Here is a 20,652-nt window from a genome sequence, read left to right on the forward strand (position 1 = left end):
TTAAACTATAAAAATTTGTAATTTAAACAATCAATTAATGACATAACTATTGATTTTTAACTTTTTTAGAAATTTTGTAAGTATGAAAAGATATATAATCCAATAATGAATTTGTCAAAATTCACCTCTAATAAAAATATACTGAATAAGACTATGACCAATTTTTCATAATACTATTATTGTTTTTAGTTGTGGTGCATTCGGATATTTTATTATTTTATTTTATTTTGATTTATGGTGAGCTTAGTCAGCCGACACCTCATGTTATAAAAATTTTGTTGTGAATGTGATTTTTGTTTTAGATTTTTTTGGTGGAAGTTGGGTTTTTTTTTTTTTTTTTGGGTAATGTAGTAACATAATTGTAAAAAGTGAAAACTGTCTTACGTACGAGAGTTGACGTTTGCTCATCCTGTGGTGAAAATTGGAAAGTGACCAGTACCACCTTAACAAATGTAACGTAACATTTTGGTAAAGTGAGCTACCGCTGCACATGCGAGTTGGTCCATCTAATGACTATGTTTCCAATGTTGGACTTGGATGGCTTTTGCTGTTTCATCCCAGAATTGAAAAAACAAAATAAAATTAAAAGTTCAAATGTTTTACCCATAAAAACAGAAACTTTTATATACACCAAATTGAGAAGCATAAGAATTATTATAAATAAAAACAAATAAATAAATAAAAGAGAAGCAAGCCCAACTTGATAGATCCAGCCCAAAAAAGGCCCAACTAGACTTTAAGTTGGGTTATTTTGTACAAGATTAAAAATAAAAAATAAAAAATTAAATTTGGTTCTTTTGGTTTGATTTTTATTCTAAGGGAGGGTTAATAAGTACAAAAAAATTTAATAAAAAAATTAATATATGATACTGTCTTTCCACATAAATAAAACCTTTTGTAGTCATAATATAGTTTTAAATTATTACATTTTGAACTTTGCCAAGTCTTTTATCAACCAAAATAACAGAAATTTACCCAAATTTCACATGATATTTATCTAACTATTTAGGCTCAATCTCCAACGCCACCTGCAACCAGGAGATTAAAGGAGTCTCTGGAAGGTGCACCTCGAACATTGGGACGCCCAAAAAGTACTACGTAACCAAAAACTACATAAATACCCTTTAAGTTGTGGGCCAAGTGAATTCGCGGCCCAGGCCTGTTCAGCATGGGGGCCCAGGGGCAATGGCCCAGGCCGAGGAATAACCGTTGCCGAGGACAACTTCTTGCTCGGCACCTCGTGGAATACCTGAGGAAAGGGAGAAACTGAACTCAAAAAGATTTGGACAGAACCTAGGGCTGGCATGGTCCTCGGACTCAAGCCTATGGGGAAACCAAGTACTGGGAAAAACATAAGACTTGGACAGAACCTAGGACTTGCATGGTCCTCGGACTCAAGCCTATGGGGAAACCAAGTACATAAAAAAAGGCATAAGTCTTAAACAGGACCCAGGCTTTGCGATGTCCTCGGACTCAGGCCTTTTGGGAAATCAACTGCTCGGATAGAGAAGTTTCTCGGCTCAAATACTGGAAAAGGTTAAGGCCAGTATGCTAAGGAGATGACGAAACGACCTGATGATCGTTAGCCTAAGGAAACTGCTCATTGGGAGGGTGACATGTCCTCGGATAACTACTTCTTACACCTTATCGAGCACTTAGCCCCCATCTCGGCTAATTTTAAGGTAAGCCTCGTTCCTCACTGGTCGGATTGTTATGTCGAATAATAATTTTATTAAACTTATGGTGGCATCTTTTTATTAACAAATATTTCAGCCTTAGTTGTCATTAATTCAAATGCTATATTATTGTGCCGAGCAGCGTGTGTAAACTTATAAAACATAAAAACAGAACATGCGAAATAAATGAATAGCAACTTTTATTAATATGGAAAATTGTTACAACGTACAAAGAAGGGCTTAAACAAGCCTCTACAAAAGGTGAACTGCCGAAGCAGCAATAACCACTGCAATACAGATAAGTAAACAGTCAGGGGTCTTGTGGACTCATCTTCAAAGTCTGTCCGATCTCTGCCTCAGTATTACTCATATTGAGAGAAGAACTTTCTTTAGAAAAAGATGAAGGACAAGGAAAAAGAATTTGAAGGAGAAGGAAGAAGAATTGGAAGATGGAGGAGATGAATGAGGAAGATGGAGGACATGAGCAAGAGAAGGAGGAGAAGAAGAGGGAAGAAATGAAAAGAAGGAGAAATGAGCAAAAGAGGGAGAAGGAAAAGCCCCAGGATGGAGCTGGTGGTGGAAAGAAGAAGAAAGAAAAGTAAAGGGTGGCGCCAGTGAACGAAGAGAGGAAGAAGCAGGGGCATTTAGTCCCTGCCCCAGTCCTGACTCCTAGCACACCGATACCACATTAGATATGCTCATGAGAGAGCGGGTGGTGATGATGCTGTGTGTCCTCGGCTCAGTCACGTCGAAGGTGCGACGTGACGAGTTCCTGCTTCGGATTTTGGCTGAAAGGTAGGCGAGACAAATCTTGAGTCTCCGCCATCCTTGCCCCGATCGAGCCATCTCGAGCTTGGCCAGAACAAGGTATTTTTGGGAGGGAGAAGGTTTCTTCATCACCTATGACTGTGGTTAACGTATTACGAGTCGAGGTATAATCAGAGGGTAAATGTAAATTCTGGGAGGAATCTAAGGACTTCAATTTTCTGGGGGATTAAGGGATTCACATATGGAAGAAACAACTCATGTCCACCCTCTTTATATAAGGGACGAAGAGGATGGCATTAAATGTGTTCAGATCTTCAAGGAAATCTGCCAGCGAGAATGCGCCTGTTCCGCTCCCCCACATCATCAGTAGCCATTGAATTTGAGAGGTCTCGTGAAGGGAAAACATTAAAAACCTACTTCGGGTAGCCAAACGGACAGAACGTATCAGGGCTAAATCAAGAAGGATATCACGTAGATCGGAGCGTTTCCTGGGCATTTGGAGAATTGCCAACGCCAGGGAAGGGTCGAATTAAATGAGCCGTAATAAAGGCTCGGAATTACCAAAACCCCCCTTTCCAACCAAGAGGTCGGACAGCAGGGTTTTGAGGGGCTATTATGGGGCCCAACAATGTATGGGCTAGGCCCATTTGTTCACAGGAAGTTTTAAGGCCCAAGCCGAATAAGGTAGTAGTCCAAGCTCATTAGTGTAAAGCACAAATGGGCCCAGAGAGGCAGCCGAGGACGGTGCAGCCCTCGGCTGGTCCAAAGCTCCACCAAGAAAAGGTGCAAAAGCGGTATAGGGACAATCTTAAAAGAAAATCTGAAATATCTAGGAAAGGCTGCCCTTACTGCCTTTCCCAGACTGAGCTTTGCACCTAATAGAGCCGTGTTCTTTAGCTTTATCAACTACTCCCAACGACTTGGGTCTGGGACAGATGGGACAAGTATCAGTCTTGGAAAGGTTGACCCTATACGTGGACGAAGGAAATTGAACGCATGCTAGTATAAAAGAAAAAATATGTAACCTAAAAGAGGGTCTCCAGTCCCACTAGGAAAAAGAGGGTTCCTGAGGTGAATACACCTGAACCATGTATGAACACCTTAACAAAAACCACCGCCGGGTAAACACGACTTAGCCTTTCGATCCCACTCTCTGCAAATGATATTGTATGGGCCCATTCACGTCCTGACCCAACAACTATTATGGTTCGTTTCGGAACGTGACCCTACAAGAACAATATTTGGCATTTTTTTTAATGTACACATGGCTTAATGAGAGACAATATAGGATTAATGTTCTCTCAGTTTTTGCTATTATATATGGTAAAGAGTAATAGATGTACAAATCTCAAATTTATAATGAAGTTAGGTTATCTTTATGATGATTCTCAAAAAAAAAAGTTATCTTTATGATAAAGCAAAAGAGAAAATATAAATATTTGCTTATGCAATGCAAGGTTTAATTCAAAATTATATATAAATAATTCATGTGGCAAGTGATATTTTATTGCAAGAAAATATCCCAAGACAAGTGAAAATATCTGGGAAGTGTAAATATTTCGATTTGATGTTGAAATAAGTTAAATTACTCTTTTATTCTTTAATTCTTTTTATTTTATTTTAATTCTAACTAAAATTAAGGTTATTTTAGACCATCCACTAAAGCATTGTTACTCAACTAACACTGTAATTTTGTATATTTTCAATAAAGATATCAATAATTCAAGTCGCTCATTTTAATTATTGAAATATCAAAAATAAAGTACAACATTTTAAAAACTTTAAAATATCCGTTATTCACTCATATTTACTATTTTTTTCTCTCATTCCTACGTTTAAGATCTTTCTGTGTCTTTTTATTTTGACAATTTTAATCCATATATTTTTGGTTTTGGTTTTTTGAGAAGTTAACCCATCATATTTATGAACAGTTACAGTATTTTAATTTTAATTATTCAATGAACACGTTTTTCAAAAAAAAAAAAAAAATTATTTAATGAACACTTTTCTGATATATTTTTTGTTTTAGGTATAAGAACTTCCCCGGAATCACCGTTACACGTCTGTGTGTCAATGCTGGTTTGGTTTGGTGGCTAATAACTCCAACTGGACCGTGTCTGTGTGTGTATAAATGCCTATTTTTGTGCAGTAGTTGTCTTGTTAAATTGGTTTTACCTGCCATGCCAAAGCAGGCCCACCGCCCACGAGACCATTTTGAAAGAGACAGACCTTAAAATGGACTAGTAGTAATTTTGATTATGGAAAAGTTAACCAATAATATCGGTTTAGGGAATATTTTTATAAATTTTTTATAGAAAAAAAAAAAGTAATTAGTTTTTTTTCCATAAAAATTGTATTAATTTTTTTAAAAATAGTTCATTAACAAATGTCCTAAAAAGCACTCAGTTGATCATACCCTTTTTATTATACTCTTGTTGTTAGTTGTGGTGGGTTTAGATATTATATTTTATGGACAAAATTTGGTTACAAACTTGGTTCTAGACAGTGTTTACAACTCTCACTAAAAATAATTAATATTACTACATATTTTAAAGTTTTAATTATTGGATTTAATGTTTTTTTATTTTCTTAACATGTACATCAAATTTCGTATCAATCAGATGTTATTACTATTTGATTCATAAACCTATTTTTTATGCATAATTCTAAATTATAAAAACTTGAAATTTAAACGTTTGATAGTTAATATAACTATTAATCTTATATTTTCTGAAAATTTTGCCAGTAAGTATAGGAAGAAAAATTAATCTGATGGTAGATTTTTGTCAAAATTCATATTCAATAAAAAAAATATTGAATGAAGTTGTAGCTATTGGCTGTAGCCAAATTTGCAGCCAAATTTTGTCCATATTTTATTTAATTTTATCTTGGTTTATGATGAGTTGACACCTTAACTTTTGTAAAAATATTGTGACATTTTGTTGTATTTATAGATGAAGCTCTATTTATTGTAATTTGTACAAGCCTAATAAATGTGGTATGAAGAGGAACATGTAACTTGTAAGTTGGTCTTTCTAAATTTTTTGTGAATGTGATTTTTGTTTTATAATATTTTTTGGTGGAGTTGATTTTTATGTAATGTAGTAACATAATTGGTGAATGGAAAGTTGGAAACTGTCCACAGACAGTTGCTCTGTCAAGTGAACAATGTTGGCATTTTTTTTATTATGTTTGTTGCTCATCCTGTGGTGAAAATTGGAAAGAACACATGTTCTACCAATAAAAAACAAGTTCCACCTTAAACATGTGATGTAACATTTTGGTAAAAAAGTGAGCTACTGAGCTGCACATGCGAGTTGGTCTATCTATTGAATTGATTACGTTTCCAATGTTGTAATTGAAAAATAAAAGTTTAAATGTTCTACCGATAAAAACAGAAACTTAAATACTACAAATTGAGAAGCAAACGAATGATAAAAAAAAAAAAAAAGTGTAAATACACTTTTGGTCTCTATATTTTGGACCAAATTCTGGTTTTGATTTTGATTTTTTCCCTAGATGCGATCCCTAAAATCAAAAAATCGTTCTCATTTTAGTCATTACTGTCATTTTATTAATGGAAATAGTCTACGTGGCAGATGGAGTGCACTGCTAGCACGTTAAATGCTGATGTGGCTATTAAAATAATATTTAAAAAATTAATTTGACATTTTTCAAATGTCATGTCAGCAATTAAATAAATAAAAAATCATTTTTCAAAAAAAAATCATTTTCCATTCATTTTCTTTTAAATCTCATCTCTCTCTCACTATCTGATGGTATGTGCTTGTGTTTGTATCTTTCTTATTCTTCTTTCTTTTTCAAATCCATTCCTTTTCATTTTTATTTTCCTTTCTCCCTCTCTCCCTCTCTCGGCTTTCTTTCATTTTCGGATTTTCCTATCTTTCTCTCATTTAGTTGTTCACCACTGATATGGGTTTGATTTGGATGAGAGAGAGAGAGGCTCAAATCGGTGGTTTAAACTGTTATTGATATGAGTTTTGATGTATTTGGTTATAAAAAAAAAAAGTACAAGAAAGACAAAGAAAATAATGAACATGCACAGTCTTGTTATGGGGAAGAACACGAAGAATATGAACATATTCTTCCGAAAAAATAATAATTGGAATAATTATTGGACAAAACTTAGGTTACCTATATTATGTATAATATGTTATTATGTTCTCCAATTAAATTCAAAGTTTAAACACCTTACTATTTTCTCAAAAAAAAAAAAAAAAGTTTAAACACTTAACTTGATTGAATTTAATTTTTGTTCTCAAAAAAAACTATTGAATTTAATTTGAAACAAAATAATATTATTTTTTGTTTTTTCGGTCAATTCTAAAATGTATTTGAATTCTATTAGGTGAACTTAATTTACCAACCTCTTGTCCATTAGTGCCACGCAATTCCTCTCTGGAAGAGCAAGCAGTGAACGTTGCAATTGGCAAATGTACAAAATTCCAATTATCAATTTTTTTTGCCAAGTCAATTATCATTTATTCTATATTAGGATCCTAGGGACAATGAATATTACGCAGCGTTCGTGTGGTCTAGATTTACTGTTACTAGTACACGTGGAAGGCTGAGATGAATTTGGTATTTCCTTAGTAAAAGGACCATTTTACCCATGCTTTGAGCATATGTGATTACACCTTTGATTTTGATCTCATTTTTTAGAATTTCCCATGACCCCTGAAAACAAAATCTCTTTGCAAAAGCTTTCCCTCTACATATGACGTGTTGGGAAAATTTGTGTAATATCTATTTTGATTTAAATACGATCATTGTGATCGACCACTTATTTTGGAGGAAATTGAAATATATTTGTGTTTGATCTATGCGGGACTATCTACTTAAAATTAGAGTTAAAATTTGCTAAATTTTAGGTATAAGTATTTTTTATTTTATTTTATTTTTTTTTTTTTGAGAAGAAAGACCATGAAAATTCATTAAAAAGCTTAGCCATAATAGACTAGAAGTACATGCTGAAAGCATGGAGGAACATTCTCCATCCACACAAGAAAACCACTTACATGTTTAGTTAGGTTATGAGCTACCCCTGACCTGCGAATCTGAGAAAAGGAAATACTATGGAAGGCATCTAGAGATTGCTTTGCTGAAAAAATTAAATGACCAAAAGAAGAAAGGGATTCCTCTTTACTTTGTAAAGTTGTGATAACCACCTCTGAATCTCCCTCAACAATAATAGAGGTACAAGTTGATTTGGTGTTATAACGTAAGTTTCTAATTAAATTTAACAACATAATTGCATTAATCAATATAAGAGTGTAATTTTTTTCAAGGACAATTAGATTCAACCATATTATTTAGGGTGATGTTAAAGATACTATCAATTTTACTATATGTCATCAATTACAATAAATAATTTAAACTCTCATTTATTATCCAATATAAATTTGATTTACATACTATCATTGTGACGACCACTTATTTTGGAGGAAATTGAAATATATTTGTGTTTTATCTATGAGGGACTATCTACTTAAAAATCAAAGAAGATGGTCCAACATTGGGTTGTACAACTCATACTAAAACTCGTTACCTATTTACAACTTTAGAGGGTATTTCAGTATTTGGCAAACCACATGAACATGGCAGCCAAAATTCCTAAGAATAATGTAAGTGATTTTGGTTGTTTTTAGTTTGGGAATTTTTAGTTTAGCTTTGATTCTTTAGACACGCTCCCTCTTAAATCACAATTTTAAAGTTTTTGTGTTTCCACATTGCATATTTCCACACACACAAATATATATATATATTACATAAGTTAAAATTTGCTAAATTCTAGGTACAAGTTGATTTGGTGTTATATTCCACACCAAAAAAAAAAAAAAAAAATTAGAGTTAAAATTTGCTAAATTTTAGGTACAAGTTGATTTGGTGATATAACGTAAGTTTTCTAATTAAATCTGATGGTGAACTGAAAATTGAACCAACTCCAATTCGTCCATGAGAGTCGTCCAAGCCAAGAAGACAAGAATAGTTGTACCTAGCAAAATGGTCGTCCAAAGGCATATGGATCATCCATGAAGCAAGCGCCTAGATGACCCCCGACACTTGGAAAATTCCATAAAGATTTATCTACATGAGCTAGTAAATTGAACTACATGTTATTATTTCAAAGCATGAGTAAAATCCTGGTTCATCACTATAACTTCCTACTTAGTACTTAACCTCCAACAACAGTTATAGAAAAAATATTCTAACTCCTATAGCAGTTGTGGAAGTTAACCTTGAACCCTCTGACCTCTTCAAATATAAGGAAAGTTACGAAACAAGTAACCACTTCAAGAGCACACTATATAAACACTCATTCACATCAAATGAAGGTAAGTTTTAGACAACTCTCAAAAAGTTGGAACTTCAGAATTTAAGAGATAAACTAACTTAAGCATCAAAGGATTCTTGGCCGGTTAGCCCCGGTCTCTTTTGATCGTTTGTTTTTCTTTTCAGGCCTTTCAAGCAACTATTAGATCATTGAAGCCCGAAGCATTCAGTTTACTGATTTTCTGTGCATCATCAAAATTTAACAACATAATTGCATTAATCAATATATGAATGTAATCTTTGTCAAGGACAATTAGATTCAACCATATTACTTAGGGTGATGTTAAGGATACTACCAATTTTACTACTTACGTCTAGGGGTTGCAAAATTTGACACGACCCGCGAACACGACACAACTCAACACGAAATTAGCAAGTTATGGGTTGAGACTTAATGGGTTTGTGTCATATTAGGGTTGATATGACTGACCCGTTTAATAAACAGGTTGGGTTAGTGTCCAACCTATGAAACTCATTTGACTTGTCTAACCTGTTTAATTAAATTATATTTTACCAATATACCCTTCAAACCCTAGGTATATAAATTTATTAGTTGTTGTGGTTTATTTTCTTTAACATATTATGATTTATTATTTGTGATATTGAAATATATTTTAATTTTAAATAATTATTTGTGATGCATTTATTCGTTAGTTTTGAATTTTATGTATAATTTTTTTTTTCCATAATTTAGTACTAAAATTTGTATATTTTTGTTTCGCATCGATAAAATTTGATAAATGGGTTGATACAACTGACCCATTTAATAAACAGGTTGTGTTAGGGTTGAGGAATCTTGACCCGTTTGATAAACGTGTCGAGTTAGTGTTGACCCATATAACCGAATATTCATTAGTTGACACGATACGAATCTGACACGTGAACACGAATTGCCACCCTGACTTACGTCTTACAAATTGATATGTCATCAATTACAAGAAATAATTTAAACACTCATTTATTATCGAATATAAATGTGATCAATAGCATTCCTTGTCAAATCAAATTTTAAGTGTTTTTTTTTAAAAGTAAAATTTGAAGTAGATTTAGCATTTTTCAATTACTTATTTGCTAAGATAACCATGTGATTAAATTTAAGTAAGAAATCTAAGTTACAACACCTAAAAAATTGTATTTAAATTTGCTCTTTTGAAAAAATTGATATAAAATAAAATTAATTCAATTTTGAACTATGTTATTTTTTATTTTCGTGGTTTTTCAAATTTAAAAAGTTTTGAAAATAACTGGCCCAAATAGTAACAAAAAAGCCAACTCAGCAACTAAGTGTAATTCTGTTCTGTTAGAATTTGGAAAAGAGGCAAAAGTTTGTAGTTTACATGATATTTTTTGGTATTTCTAACAAAAATATTTAGGATTCAAATATTTACCTAAAAAAAAGAATAAAAAGGACACCACTCATATTTTTACATTATGCTTAGCAAAACCAAGGGAGGAAAGGAGAGAGGAAAAAAGAAAAAGGAAAGGGAAAGGAGAATAGTTTTCCTTCATAGTGTTTATTTGTTTACTGGGTGTAAAAGAAGGGACAACTCTCTTCTTTTCCATATTGGAAGGAAAGAAAAACGGTGGAAGCCATATAAATAAGAACATTTTATTTGGATTGAGCTTATTTTTGCTGAAACTGAAAACACTGTAACAAAATAATTTTTAAATGTGTAAATAGTGTCGTAGGACCAATTTTTAATGAAAAAGTTGCTGAAAAGTGAAATTTGTGGGTCTATAAACAGTATACAAGTATACTGTTCACGGTTGACTTGGTCAAATAGTACGGCTGAAAAAAAAAAAAATTTAGAAAACGCAGCCCAAGATTCAGCGGAAAGCGGTGAATCCAAACGGGCACATAATTTAAGAGAGAGAGAGAAGCAAGCCCAACTTGATAGATCCAGACAAAAAAATAAAAGCGCAACTGGAAGTTGGGTTTTCATTTTTCTTTTTTTTGGTACCAGAAGCCTTGTGCCATGTAGCTTCCTGGCAGTGATTGTAATTTTCCCTATAGGGAATAGGGAATAGTGCAATCCAATTACTTTCCCTACTCATTTATAGAACATTTTTCTCTTTTGATTACATGTACTTCGTCAATATTTTTCTCTCGTTTTCTCTCTTTTTTGTGTTGTAAACCAGCTTGAGGTTGATGCGTGTTTATGTTACTTATCCCATAGTCTTTTGTACGGATAGGGTATGGATGTTTAACAATAATATTATCCTTTACACCCATAAAATGGGGGGTTGGGGAGCTCTATATTAACTTTAATTTAGTGATGCCAAACACAGCCTAGTTATCCTTTACACCCGTAAAATGCGGGGAGCTCTGCATTAACTTCAATTTAGTGATGCCAAACACAGCCTAGCTTTGAGCGGTAGAGAATTTTCTCAGCCACTGGAGCAGATGGTAAAATAATAAAACACTTGTACAGACAAACCGATCATTTTCACTTTTCTAATCAGCAAATTGTTTTTGCACTGTTGGGATGGCATTGGTTGTTTTCATCCTATAATGAAGCTGATGTTCTTTCCTCCCAGAAAGGAAATTACATCAGTATCAGGTCTCTCAGGACAGGAGGTGTTTCATTAACACATGGTTATTATTTTTACAATCCAGTAACAAGAAGCATACTTTAACAAGCTTTATAATTATTTCATGCCTTGTTAGCCCTGTTTAATAAAAAAACTTAGGCTCTTTTAGCTTGATTTTTATTCTAATAATCAAGGGTTAATTAGTACAATGTACAAGAACATTCAATAACAAAAATTAGTATATGATATTGGTTTTCTAGAGCCAAATAATCAGTTCAGTTTTTTGTATTCTAAAATTATTACAAACATGAGTTTACAGATCAAGTAGTAGATAACATATGATTATCAATGATTGGTATGAAATTTGATATGCATGTTAAGAACTAGGACTAAGACTCCTAAATACATTTTTCAGGAAAGACTAGATTCCTAATAACAAAGAAAAATAATTAAGAACTACCAAACCAAACCCCTATCTTAGGGAGACTTATTAAAACTGAACAGCAACTTTATAACCTAAAGAAAAATTTTAACTCACAGCCTATCAAAGGTGCCACCCCACATCGAAATTAGGCCACAATTATTTTATCTTCTTTTTCCTAAAACTCTTACTGTTTTCTTAGCAGCATATCTAAATACCAATGCTTCATTTACCATCCATCATTCATATTAATAGTTTACAATATATATATATATATATATATTAAGAGAAAATATTGACTGAATTTATTCAGTGTTTCAGACATCAAACAGAATCATCCATTCTCCTAAGTCTAGTTCTTTCAATTCATCAGCTTAGTTAACAAAACTCCACCTTTTTGAAATCAGAATTGCTTACCCAAACAAAAAGACAAAGGAGACTCCTTGAACTATCTAATTAACAATCTAACATCATAGTCATACATCTAAATTTCCCATGTTCACTCAAGAACCAAAGAGAGATTAGATTAAAAGTGATCCTAACCCCATCAGAATTTTTTCCACAGAGTGATTCTTTAATCATATAATAATCATGTAGTCATTGAAAAGAATAAGATAATTAACTGAGATCATACAAATAAACATCAATCATCGCAGAAAACATCATCAATAAGACAATAACAAAACCCCCAATCTTCTATAGAAGTAATCAGATGGCAGCGGAAATACAATCACAAAACAATTTTTGTTTTAAATAAATAAAATAAAATAAAAAATTCTGTTCTCCTATTTTCTCAGCAACCAATCATATTACTAAGAATTAAAATTTAGATGCAGAAGCTAATGAAACCACATCAGGCAACATAAAAAAACGCAATAAAATAAAGCTTTCAACATTGAAAATTAAACATAATATTATTTTTCTAATTCCCTAGATTATGACTTTCTGAAAGATAACCCTAAAGATACACAAAATCCATAACATAACAGATTTAAAACCCAAACTCAAAACATGTAGATTTCGACAAATAGGCACCAACCCATGAAAGAAAATCCCAAATCCCGATCTGGGTATTGCAGAAAACTAGCCAGTAAGATCGATCAGACAGGGCTGAGGAGCTGAGCGAGATGGGGTTTGGGCTCGGAGTTCATGCCGATGATGATGACCAAAGGAATGAAACCATAGTGGGTGACGACCTTGGCCTTCTTCAGGGCCCAAGTGCTCCACTCCTTTAAGCTCTCGCCAATGGATTTTTCCTCTGCAGAGCCCTTCAAGGCCTTGCCGCTCGCTTTGCCCTTGCTCTTCAATGAAACCCTAGACGCCATTGTTTTTTCGGTGGTGTTTGTTTCCCTCTTGTTGTAGTTGTGGTTGTGGTGGTAGGTGTGTTTTGTGTCGATGTGTAAACCTAGGACTAAGGCCCTATATATGTTGTGGAGTTTTGTGTAGTTAAAGACTGCCTCACTAACACGAGTGTGATTAGGACCGTGACACACTAAAACCCTCTTGACAACCGTAGATTTTTCTTGATGAGAAAGTTTATTAGCCTTAAAAAATTCAACAAGAATTTTTAAAATTGCTGATACCGCATATTATTAGTGGTAGGTAAAAAAATTATATTAATGATAAGGTTAAATGAAAATTATAAAAAAATTTGTCAAATTAATATTATGAAAAAAGTTTTGAATTTTTTTTTTTGAGTAAACAATAATATTTATTAAAACACACACGAAAATAATAATAATGTTTTAAATCGAATTTATAATATATTATATAACTAGGGTACAACTACGAAAAAGTCTAACCTTTGTAGTTGTAGACCGGGGTTATAAAGTTGTTCTTTCTTGATTTTTCTTTCTTTCTTGATTTTTTTGGAAAAAACCACTTTTAGTCCATATATTTTGGGTTGTTTTTGTTTCATTCCTAGTGTATTTAAAAAAATTTCAACTTGGTTCTTGAGTCTTTCAACAAGGTTTCATTTTGATCCTTAACATTATCTTAGTTATGGAACTTACTTACATGTCTTGGCATGCATAATTGACAAAATTAACTAACACGATGACATATTTTAAGTTTGTCTGGTCGATACATCTTCTTGTCTAAACTTAATTGACAAGCCACAACCTTGCATGTGTCACAAGTTTTCCCCAAATGAAAGCCCTAATCCCCACAACGAAACTTTTAATAATTATTGATATGGCAGATTGTTAGTAATATATAAAAAAGTAATGTTAGTGGTGGATTTAAATGAGAATCAACAAAAATTTATCAACTCAACTAATGTGAAAGAAGTAGTGAAATTTTCACGCTCTTTCTTCATTTTTATTTGGGAAAAATTCACTTTTACTCCCCTATATTTCGAGTTGTTTTTGTTTTACTCATTGTGTGTGTGTGTGAGTGTTTTTATTTTTTTATTTTTTTAATTCAATTTGGTTCTCAAGTCTTTCAACAAGGTTTCATTTTGATCCTTAACACTATCTTCGTTATGGAACTTGGCAATGCATAATTGAGAAAATTAACTAACAAAATGACATATTTTAAGTTTGTATGGTTGATACATCTTCCCATCCAAACTTAATTGACAAGCCACGACCCTGCATGTGTGACAAATTTTCCCCAAACAGAAGCCTAAATTCCCAAATCGAAGATCACAACCCATATAGCCAAATTGAAAACATAATCCCCAAATTGTTATCTTCCTCAGTGAAATCCAATCCATCTCTATCAACTTGAAATTAATGGCATCTAGCTTGACATCCTTAGTTGTTAGCTCAAGGGTGGAAGTATTTGCAACTGTAGGCATGGAGCTAGGATAGTGACTTCAATAGATTGCTGATAACCTTGAAAGAAGGTTTTATGGGTGTGTCAATTATTGGATAAGTGATTAGGGTGTTTTCGTTACTGACTTTATGGATGATTATGGGTCTACTTTTCAGTTTGTAAGTTTTTGTTATTGATATTTGTGCTTTTTTTTTTTCCTTCTTTCTGTGTGGGTAGGCTTTTTGGTTTTGATTAGTTTGCTGACATGAAACCCCCCCCCCCCCCCCCCCTTTGTGGAAATCTGTTACTCTAGGTGTTGAAATTTGTTGTTAAGATTTTAATTATCAAAGGAAACTCACCTTTCATAATCTAAATATGGATCAAAGTTAGGGGTGTGCAATTAACTCGTCAATTTGTAAAAAACTGACTCAATCCAACTTAACTCACCTAGTTGGGTCGGTTTTTAAGGGGTTGGTGGGTTGGATTGGATTGTCATTTTTTTTTTTAATTTTTACGATGGGTTGGTTTGGTACGGATCAACAGATTCACAGATCAACCTAACTCGACTTACATATATTTAATATATAATTTAAAAATATATTATGTAATTTTATTTTTTACTCTTTTATTTATCAACTTAGTTTGAATAAAACTATATGATGTCCTACTAAATTTGAAGCACTAATAAAATAGTTTGTATTAGTTTGGCGTTATGCTTAGGTTTATTAAGTTATAAATTTGCTCTTATTTGTATTTGTGTTGTCCTAATGCTCAATTAAAAAAAAAAAAAAAAAAAAACTGTCCAACCTGATCTAGGGGGGTTGGGTTGGACCCTTGTGATGGTTTGAGTTAGGTTGGATTTTTTCAACTTGACCGTGGTGGGTTAAATTGAAAAAATCCCTCAACCCGTCCTAACTCGACTCATGCACACCCCTAAATAAGGATCTTTTATATTTTATTTAAACAAAAAATATATAAAAGAATAGAGGTTAGAAATAGTGACTCTAGCACCACACCAATTTTCACAACTTTGCCACAATTTTGGTATGTGCCAAGTTGTAAGTGGTAAAAATAAAATGGCGAATTCATGTGAATCTATAATTCTACCACGCACGAGTCACCACGTGATAAAGTTGTGGCAAAATTACGAAAATTAGTGTTTTGCTAACTTTCTCGGTTAGAAAGGATGGGATAGCCTAACGGGCGCAGCCAAACAGTGGGAACAATAGGCAAAAAACCAAGCACCAACCAAACCAAACGAAACCGAAACCAAAACCAACCCAAACAAAAAGAGTGAAATGTGAATGTTCACTCACTCTAACAGCAAATAGAGAAAGTAGAAACACACACACTCACAACTTCACAAGGCAAGGTCAGGGTAGAGAGAGAGAGAGAGAGAGAGAAGATGGCAGGAGGAATGGAGGCAAACAAGAACAAGTTCATAGAGGATTGGGGATCAGCCAGAGAGACTCTGGAGCACAACTTCCGTTGGACTCGTCGCAACTTGGCTCTCGTTGGCATCTTCGGCATCGCCGTCCCCTACCTCGTCTACAAAGGCATCGTCCGTGAATTCGTATGTCATTTCTTTCTCTCTCTCTCGCTTGCTCTACTATTTTCTCTTCAAAATCGATCAGATCCCATCACACTTTCATCCAAATGGTAGTTTTGTCGAATTCTAGAACTGGGTTTTCTTTGATACATACTATAGGATTTGAACTTATATGATGTTTGTCCAATGATAATTGATTTTGGGTTGCTTTTTGTTGTATTGGGATTCGAACCCAGGCCCACAGATTTTAGCTGTTGAGCTAAATGAAATTTACTAGAAAAAAATACAGCTGGGTTTTACCAATTCACAATTGGTATTTCAGCTAAATTGTAAATTTGTTGAAATCTATGACCAGTGTAGTGTGTTATAAACTTATAATTATGATATTTTGTGCGTGAAAGGGACAACCTTGGGGTCTACAATTGAGATTATGGTTTATAGGTACTTGTAATGTTGTTACTATGTAAAATCTTGGGCTGGTAAAGTGGTAACTATAAAAAAAAGAAAAAGGTTGTATTCGTACCTAGTGCACAAAGTGCCCACTTTTGCGGGGTCGGGAAGAGGTGATTGGTAGTCCGCCTTAACCCCATTGTTGTGTACAATTGAAATTCTGGTTACTGGATACTTGTAATGTTTTTACTATGTAAAATCTTGGGCTGGTAAAGTGGTGACTATCAATAAAAAAAAGGTGGTACCTAGTGTATAAAGCTCCCACTTTTGTGGGGTTGTAGAGAGGTGATTGGTAGTCAGTCTTAACACCCCCGCCCCCCCCCCCCCCCCCCCCCCCCCCCGCCTTTTTTTTTGGAAAGGCTGATTCCTGAACTCGAACCCATGACTTTTACCTTTTGGTAGAAGGAACTTGCCCATACCACTTGTAAGTGGTAACTGTTAATGGGATAGAAAATTATTTTTACTGCTAAGTTACACACGCACCCCCGTGGTCTTACTCTCCATCCCATGTTTAAGGGAGGGAGGAAGTGCCATTTGCCAGCAACCCTTGTAATCCAATGGCACTTCCTGACCTCTTCCAAGGGAGAGGTTGAAGGTTCAATCCTTGATTGTGGGGTGCTTAAGTATAGCCCAAAAAAAAAAGTCTCCCTCTCAGCAGCTAGAACCCATGACTGTGGGTTGAGGTTATATTAAAATAATTGGGTCTGTTTGTTTGTCTTGTGACATATATTGGAGTTTGCTATAAAGTGTTTCAAACACTTATGGAATAGCACCAAAGTTACCGTCGTTCTTGACATTTTTCTCCTCTGAAATAATAAAGCACATACCTTGGAAAAGTAGAGACCCACCTTACTTCATTGACCTTGCAATTGCTTTCATTGTCTTCAAGGAGAAGAAAAGCATCTAAAATTCCCTTGGAAGTTGTTAGTATGTAGTTCTTAATAAAAATTTCTGTCTCTTATGAGTGGATTGTTATGGTTGTTGGGTTGTGGGAACAAGGTTGAGACTGCATTTGGATGTAACTTTTTGTTGAAAGCTTAATGGCTTAAAGCTGGTTAAAGTATAGTTGTACCTAGAAAAAGTGAGGCTTTAAAAATATGTACATAGCAAATAAGCTAAAAAGCTAAAATAAAAGTAAGTGTAAAACAGACACTGAGCTTCCTATATTTTTGAAGCTACTAGCACAAATTCTACATAGATACGTGTTGATCTCTTTATATCTGTGCAAAGTCTTTTCATATGGGACATCTAATCTTTTGGAAAGTTGATTTGAATAATCTTGTGTTGTATGAGTAGAGTGTCATGGTTAACAGATATGGAAAATTTTGTAGGCTTTATTATTCAGTTGTATTGTATAAGGGAGAGGTAAACAGAGTAGTTTATCATCTACCATTTCAGTTCAAAGACTTGGTATATAATGACTTTGATTGACTTAAAACATCTGCGTGTTAAATTATTTCCTAGCCTTAATCATATTATTTTTTGGCCAGATTTATAAGCTTATTAATGTTAGGCACTTTATTCAGTATCCTCATTTAAGTTGGATTAAAATTATCAAAAACATACATGATTCTTTAAAGTTAGTGACATATGCTACATTAACCACGCTAAGCACCCTATTTTAGTGGGAGAAAAAGATGGCCTCCTCTATTTGATAAAAATTTCAATGTCTTGCTTGAGTAGAATCTGGCTATACCATGCTTAACTGTTTTTCATTCACAAATATCTTTTTTCACCCTTCTGATATGTGAATTTTTGGCCCTAAGGGAAGGAGAAAGGGAGATTTAAACTAGTTACCTCTGCTTCATGAGGCATGATACCCAGTTGAATGTGCTATCCCCGGGATTATTTTCCATTCACAAATATCATGTCTTCTAAGTTGCTGTCTTTCTTTGTGCATTTAACTTGTATCCTCACACACCACTTGTTTCTTATGGGGATGGAAACACTATTTAGCCTAGAGGCCAATTTGGCTTTTGGTTTTAGTTTTTTAAGGTTGACAAGACCTGCTATACTTAGATATATATAAGCTTTTAATTTAATGCAAAATGGTATGGAATTTTATTTCTTATTTTCTTGGTTTATGTGAATGTTGGGAGCTAGAATGCACGGACGCGGCTGGGAGGGTGTCGCACCCGAGTCCGACGCGGTTGACCGCGCGTCGGTGCCGTGTCTGCGTTTTTTTTTTTTTTTCTCAGATTCGCGCCGACTCGGCTCGATTCGCGCCGACGTGGCTCGATTCGCGCCAAATCGGCTTCGATTTGCACCGAACCGGGCTGATTCGGCCAGAATCGGGCCGTATCGGCCTTATCGGTCTATATCGGCCGGCGACCGATACTGCCGAGACGGCTTGATTCTGGTCGGAAACGGCCGAAATCGGCCTTGAAACTCGCCGGAGAAGCCGAAATTCTGACCTCAGATGCGTTTCTTGCCTTATTCTTTCTTTGTTTTGTGAATCAAATATATCAATGTGTTTTTTAAGAATATTTTAATAGTAAAAATATATAGAAAATATAAATAAAATTTTTTTTAATTGTCGAGTACCGCCGCACCCGCACCCTACTTTTTCAAAAATTGCCGAGTCCCACACCCGCACCCGCACCTGCACCCGAGTCCCGAAACGCACCCGTGCTTCATAGGTTGTGAGAAGTGCCAACCACAAGTCTGGTACAATGTTAAAATGTCAGGCTGCCAAGCGCAATCTTGACAGTGGCCACTCGTTGAAAAATGCTGAAGAATAGGACAATATCTAAGTCACCCCTTCCATGACCTCACTTTAAGTTTGACTAACACTGGGCTCTGTTTTGTTTTCAATAAAAAATTTTGTTACTTATCCAAAAATAGTTTGACCAATACTGGGTAATGACCCTTTAGTGTGAGAAGTCCAGAATTGGAGCCTTAGAATATGTGGGGATGGAGACTGGGAGGGATGGTGTACAAGATCTTTTTATTTTGTTTCATAATGATGTGAGGAGTCTTAAACTCTAGAAGTGTAATGTCATTTTGAGTTGTATAATATGCCTCATATGATCTACTTTATACAAGTTTGTGTAAATTCAGTTCTGGGGAAACTGGAAAGATAATTGCTTTGCACTTTTCAGGATATTGAATTATCTTTAGATTTATTATGCTATATAGGCTCTACTATTAAATTATCTTAACTTCCTTGAGGTCCCTTGTACTAATAATATTAAACTTTTTTTATTTAAAGCCAATTCTACATACAATGGTACACAAAATTGTGTGTGTAGTTTTTGTTTTTCTCTCCTTTTTTTTTTGGGGGGGGGGGGGGGTTGCCTGAACTTCTTTGCCTCCATTTTGGACTTTTTCTTTTTTTATCTACTTTTTTCCTGTGGTCAAAGGTTCGGACTTTACCTAGTAAAAAGCTTGTAACATGTGACCTTGCTACTGTATTTTTTTTTATTATTAAAATCTATGACTGTATGTACATCCTACTATCAAAGTTGTGCTGTTGAACTTTCTTTGCAGCAGATACGAATTTATTCCAAGACTAATTTGGACTTAAAATTTGATCTTTGTTTCATCACTGAAATGTAATGGTACTGCACATTGCATACACAGCCTTCTTCATTTTCATTTACTTTTTGCCCGTGGTCAATCTTCTCTCCTTACCATTTAAGAAACAACTATGTAGAATAGTTTCGAACATTTTCATTTTTGTTATTTGGTCGGATGCAAGTACAAGTTGAAATTGTTATTCCATACTTCCAGTTACTCATTGAGCTTGCTAACATATTGTTTACTGTGGTCACAGCATATGCAAGATGAGGATGCAGGCAGGCCGTACAGGAAGTTCCTGTGAGACTTCAGAAGTGCTTGATAATAATTGTGGGGAGTAGTAGAACTAGGTTCTCTATGGAACCACATAATGTTCCTTTTCATAATCAGAGACAATTTTCTTTTCTTTTGTTGACCTGTATACGGTGTTCTGCCAGTGTCCATTGTACTTTGCATTATACTTTGCTGTCAAAAATTCTGAATATTTGATGCTCAAGTTCTGCCTTTTGTGATCAATTCAATATGTTTCTTCTTTTATGGAGCCCATCATGCATATTTATGTTAATTATGATCATGGGTTTAGAAACCAACCCTTGATAGAACTGAAGAAGGAGAAGAAGAAGGTT

At 34.3% G+C, this 20,652-nt stretch overlaps 2 protein-coding genes across 2 annotated transcripts; one reads left to right on the plus strand and one right to left on the minus strand.

Annotated features, from left to right (window-relative positions):
- Window positions 1–12,614: 12,614 nt before the first annotated feature.
- LOC126706392 (mitochondrial import receptor subunit TOM7-1) lies at window positions 12,615–13,164 on the minus strand. The gene has a single exon (XM_050405809.1). The coding sequence runs from the start codon at window positions 13,074–13,076 to the stop codon at window positions 12,852–12,854; it is 225 nt and encodes a 74-aa protein (XP_050261766.1). The 5' UTR covers window positions 13,077–13,164; the 3' UTR covers window positions 12,615–12,851.
- A 2,645-nt stretch (window positions 13,165–15,809) lies between these two features.
- LOC126706309 (uncharacterized) lies at window positions 15,810–20,561 on the plus strand. The gene is made up of 2 exons (XM_050405726.1): window positions 15,810–16,081; window positions 20,283–20,561. The coding sequence occupies exons 1-2, from the start codon at window positions 15,914–15,916 to the stop codon at window positions 20,328–20,330; spliced, it is 216 nt and encodes a 71-aa protein (XP_050261683.1). The 5' UTR covers window positions 15,810–15,913; the 3' UTR covers window positions 20,331–20,561.
- The last annotated feature ends 91 nt before the right edge of the window (window positions 20,562–20,652 follow it).

The sequence above is a fragment of the Quercus robur genome, chromosome 11, assembly GCF_932294415.1.
Source record: "Quercus robur chromosome 11, dhQueRobu3.1, whole genome shotgun sequence".
NCBI lineage: Eukaryota > Viridiplantae > Streptophyta > Magnoliopsida > Fagales > Fagaceae > Quercus > Quercus robur.

What these genes read in the sequence shown, in the direction of transcription:
- LOC126706392 (XM_050405809.1), bottom strand. Translation starts at nt 13,076, where the DNA reads ATGGCGTCTAGGGTTTCATTGAAGAGCAAGGGCAAAGCGAGCGGCAAG.
- LOC126706309 (XM_050405726.1), top strand. Translation starts at nt 15,914, where the DNA reads ATGGCAGGAGGAATGGAGGCAAACAAGAACAAGTTCATAGAGGATTGG. An exon ending in AAGGCATCGTCCGTGAATTC is followed by an intron (nt 16,082 to 20,282) that starts GTATGTCATTTC and finishes CTGTGGTCACAG; the next exon opens with CATATGCAAGATGAGGATGC.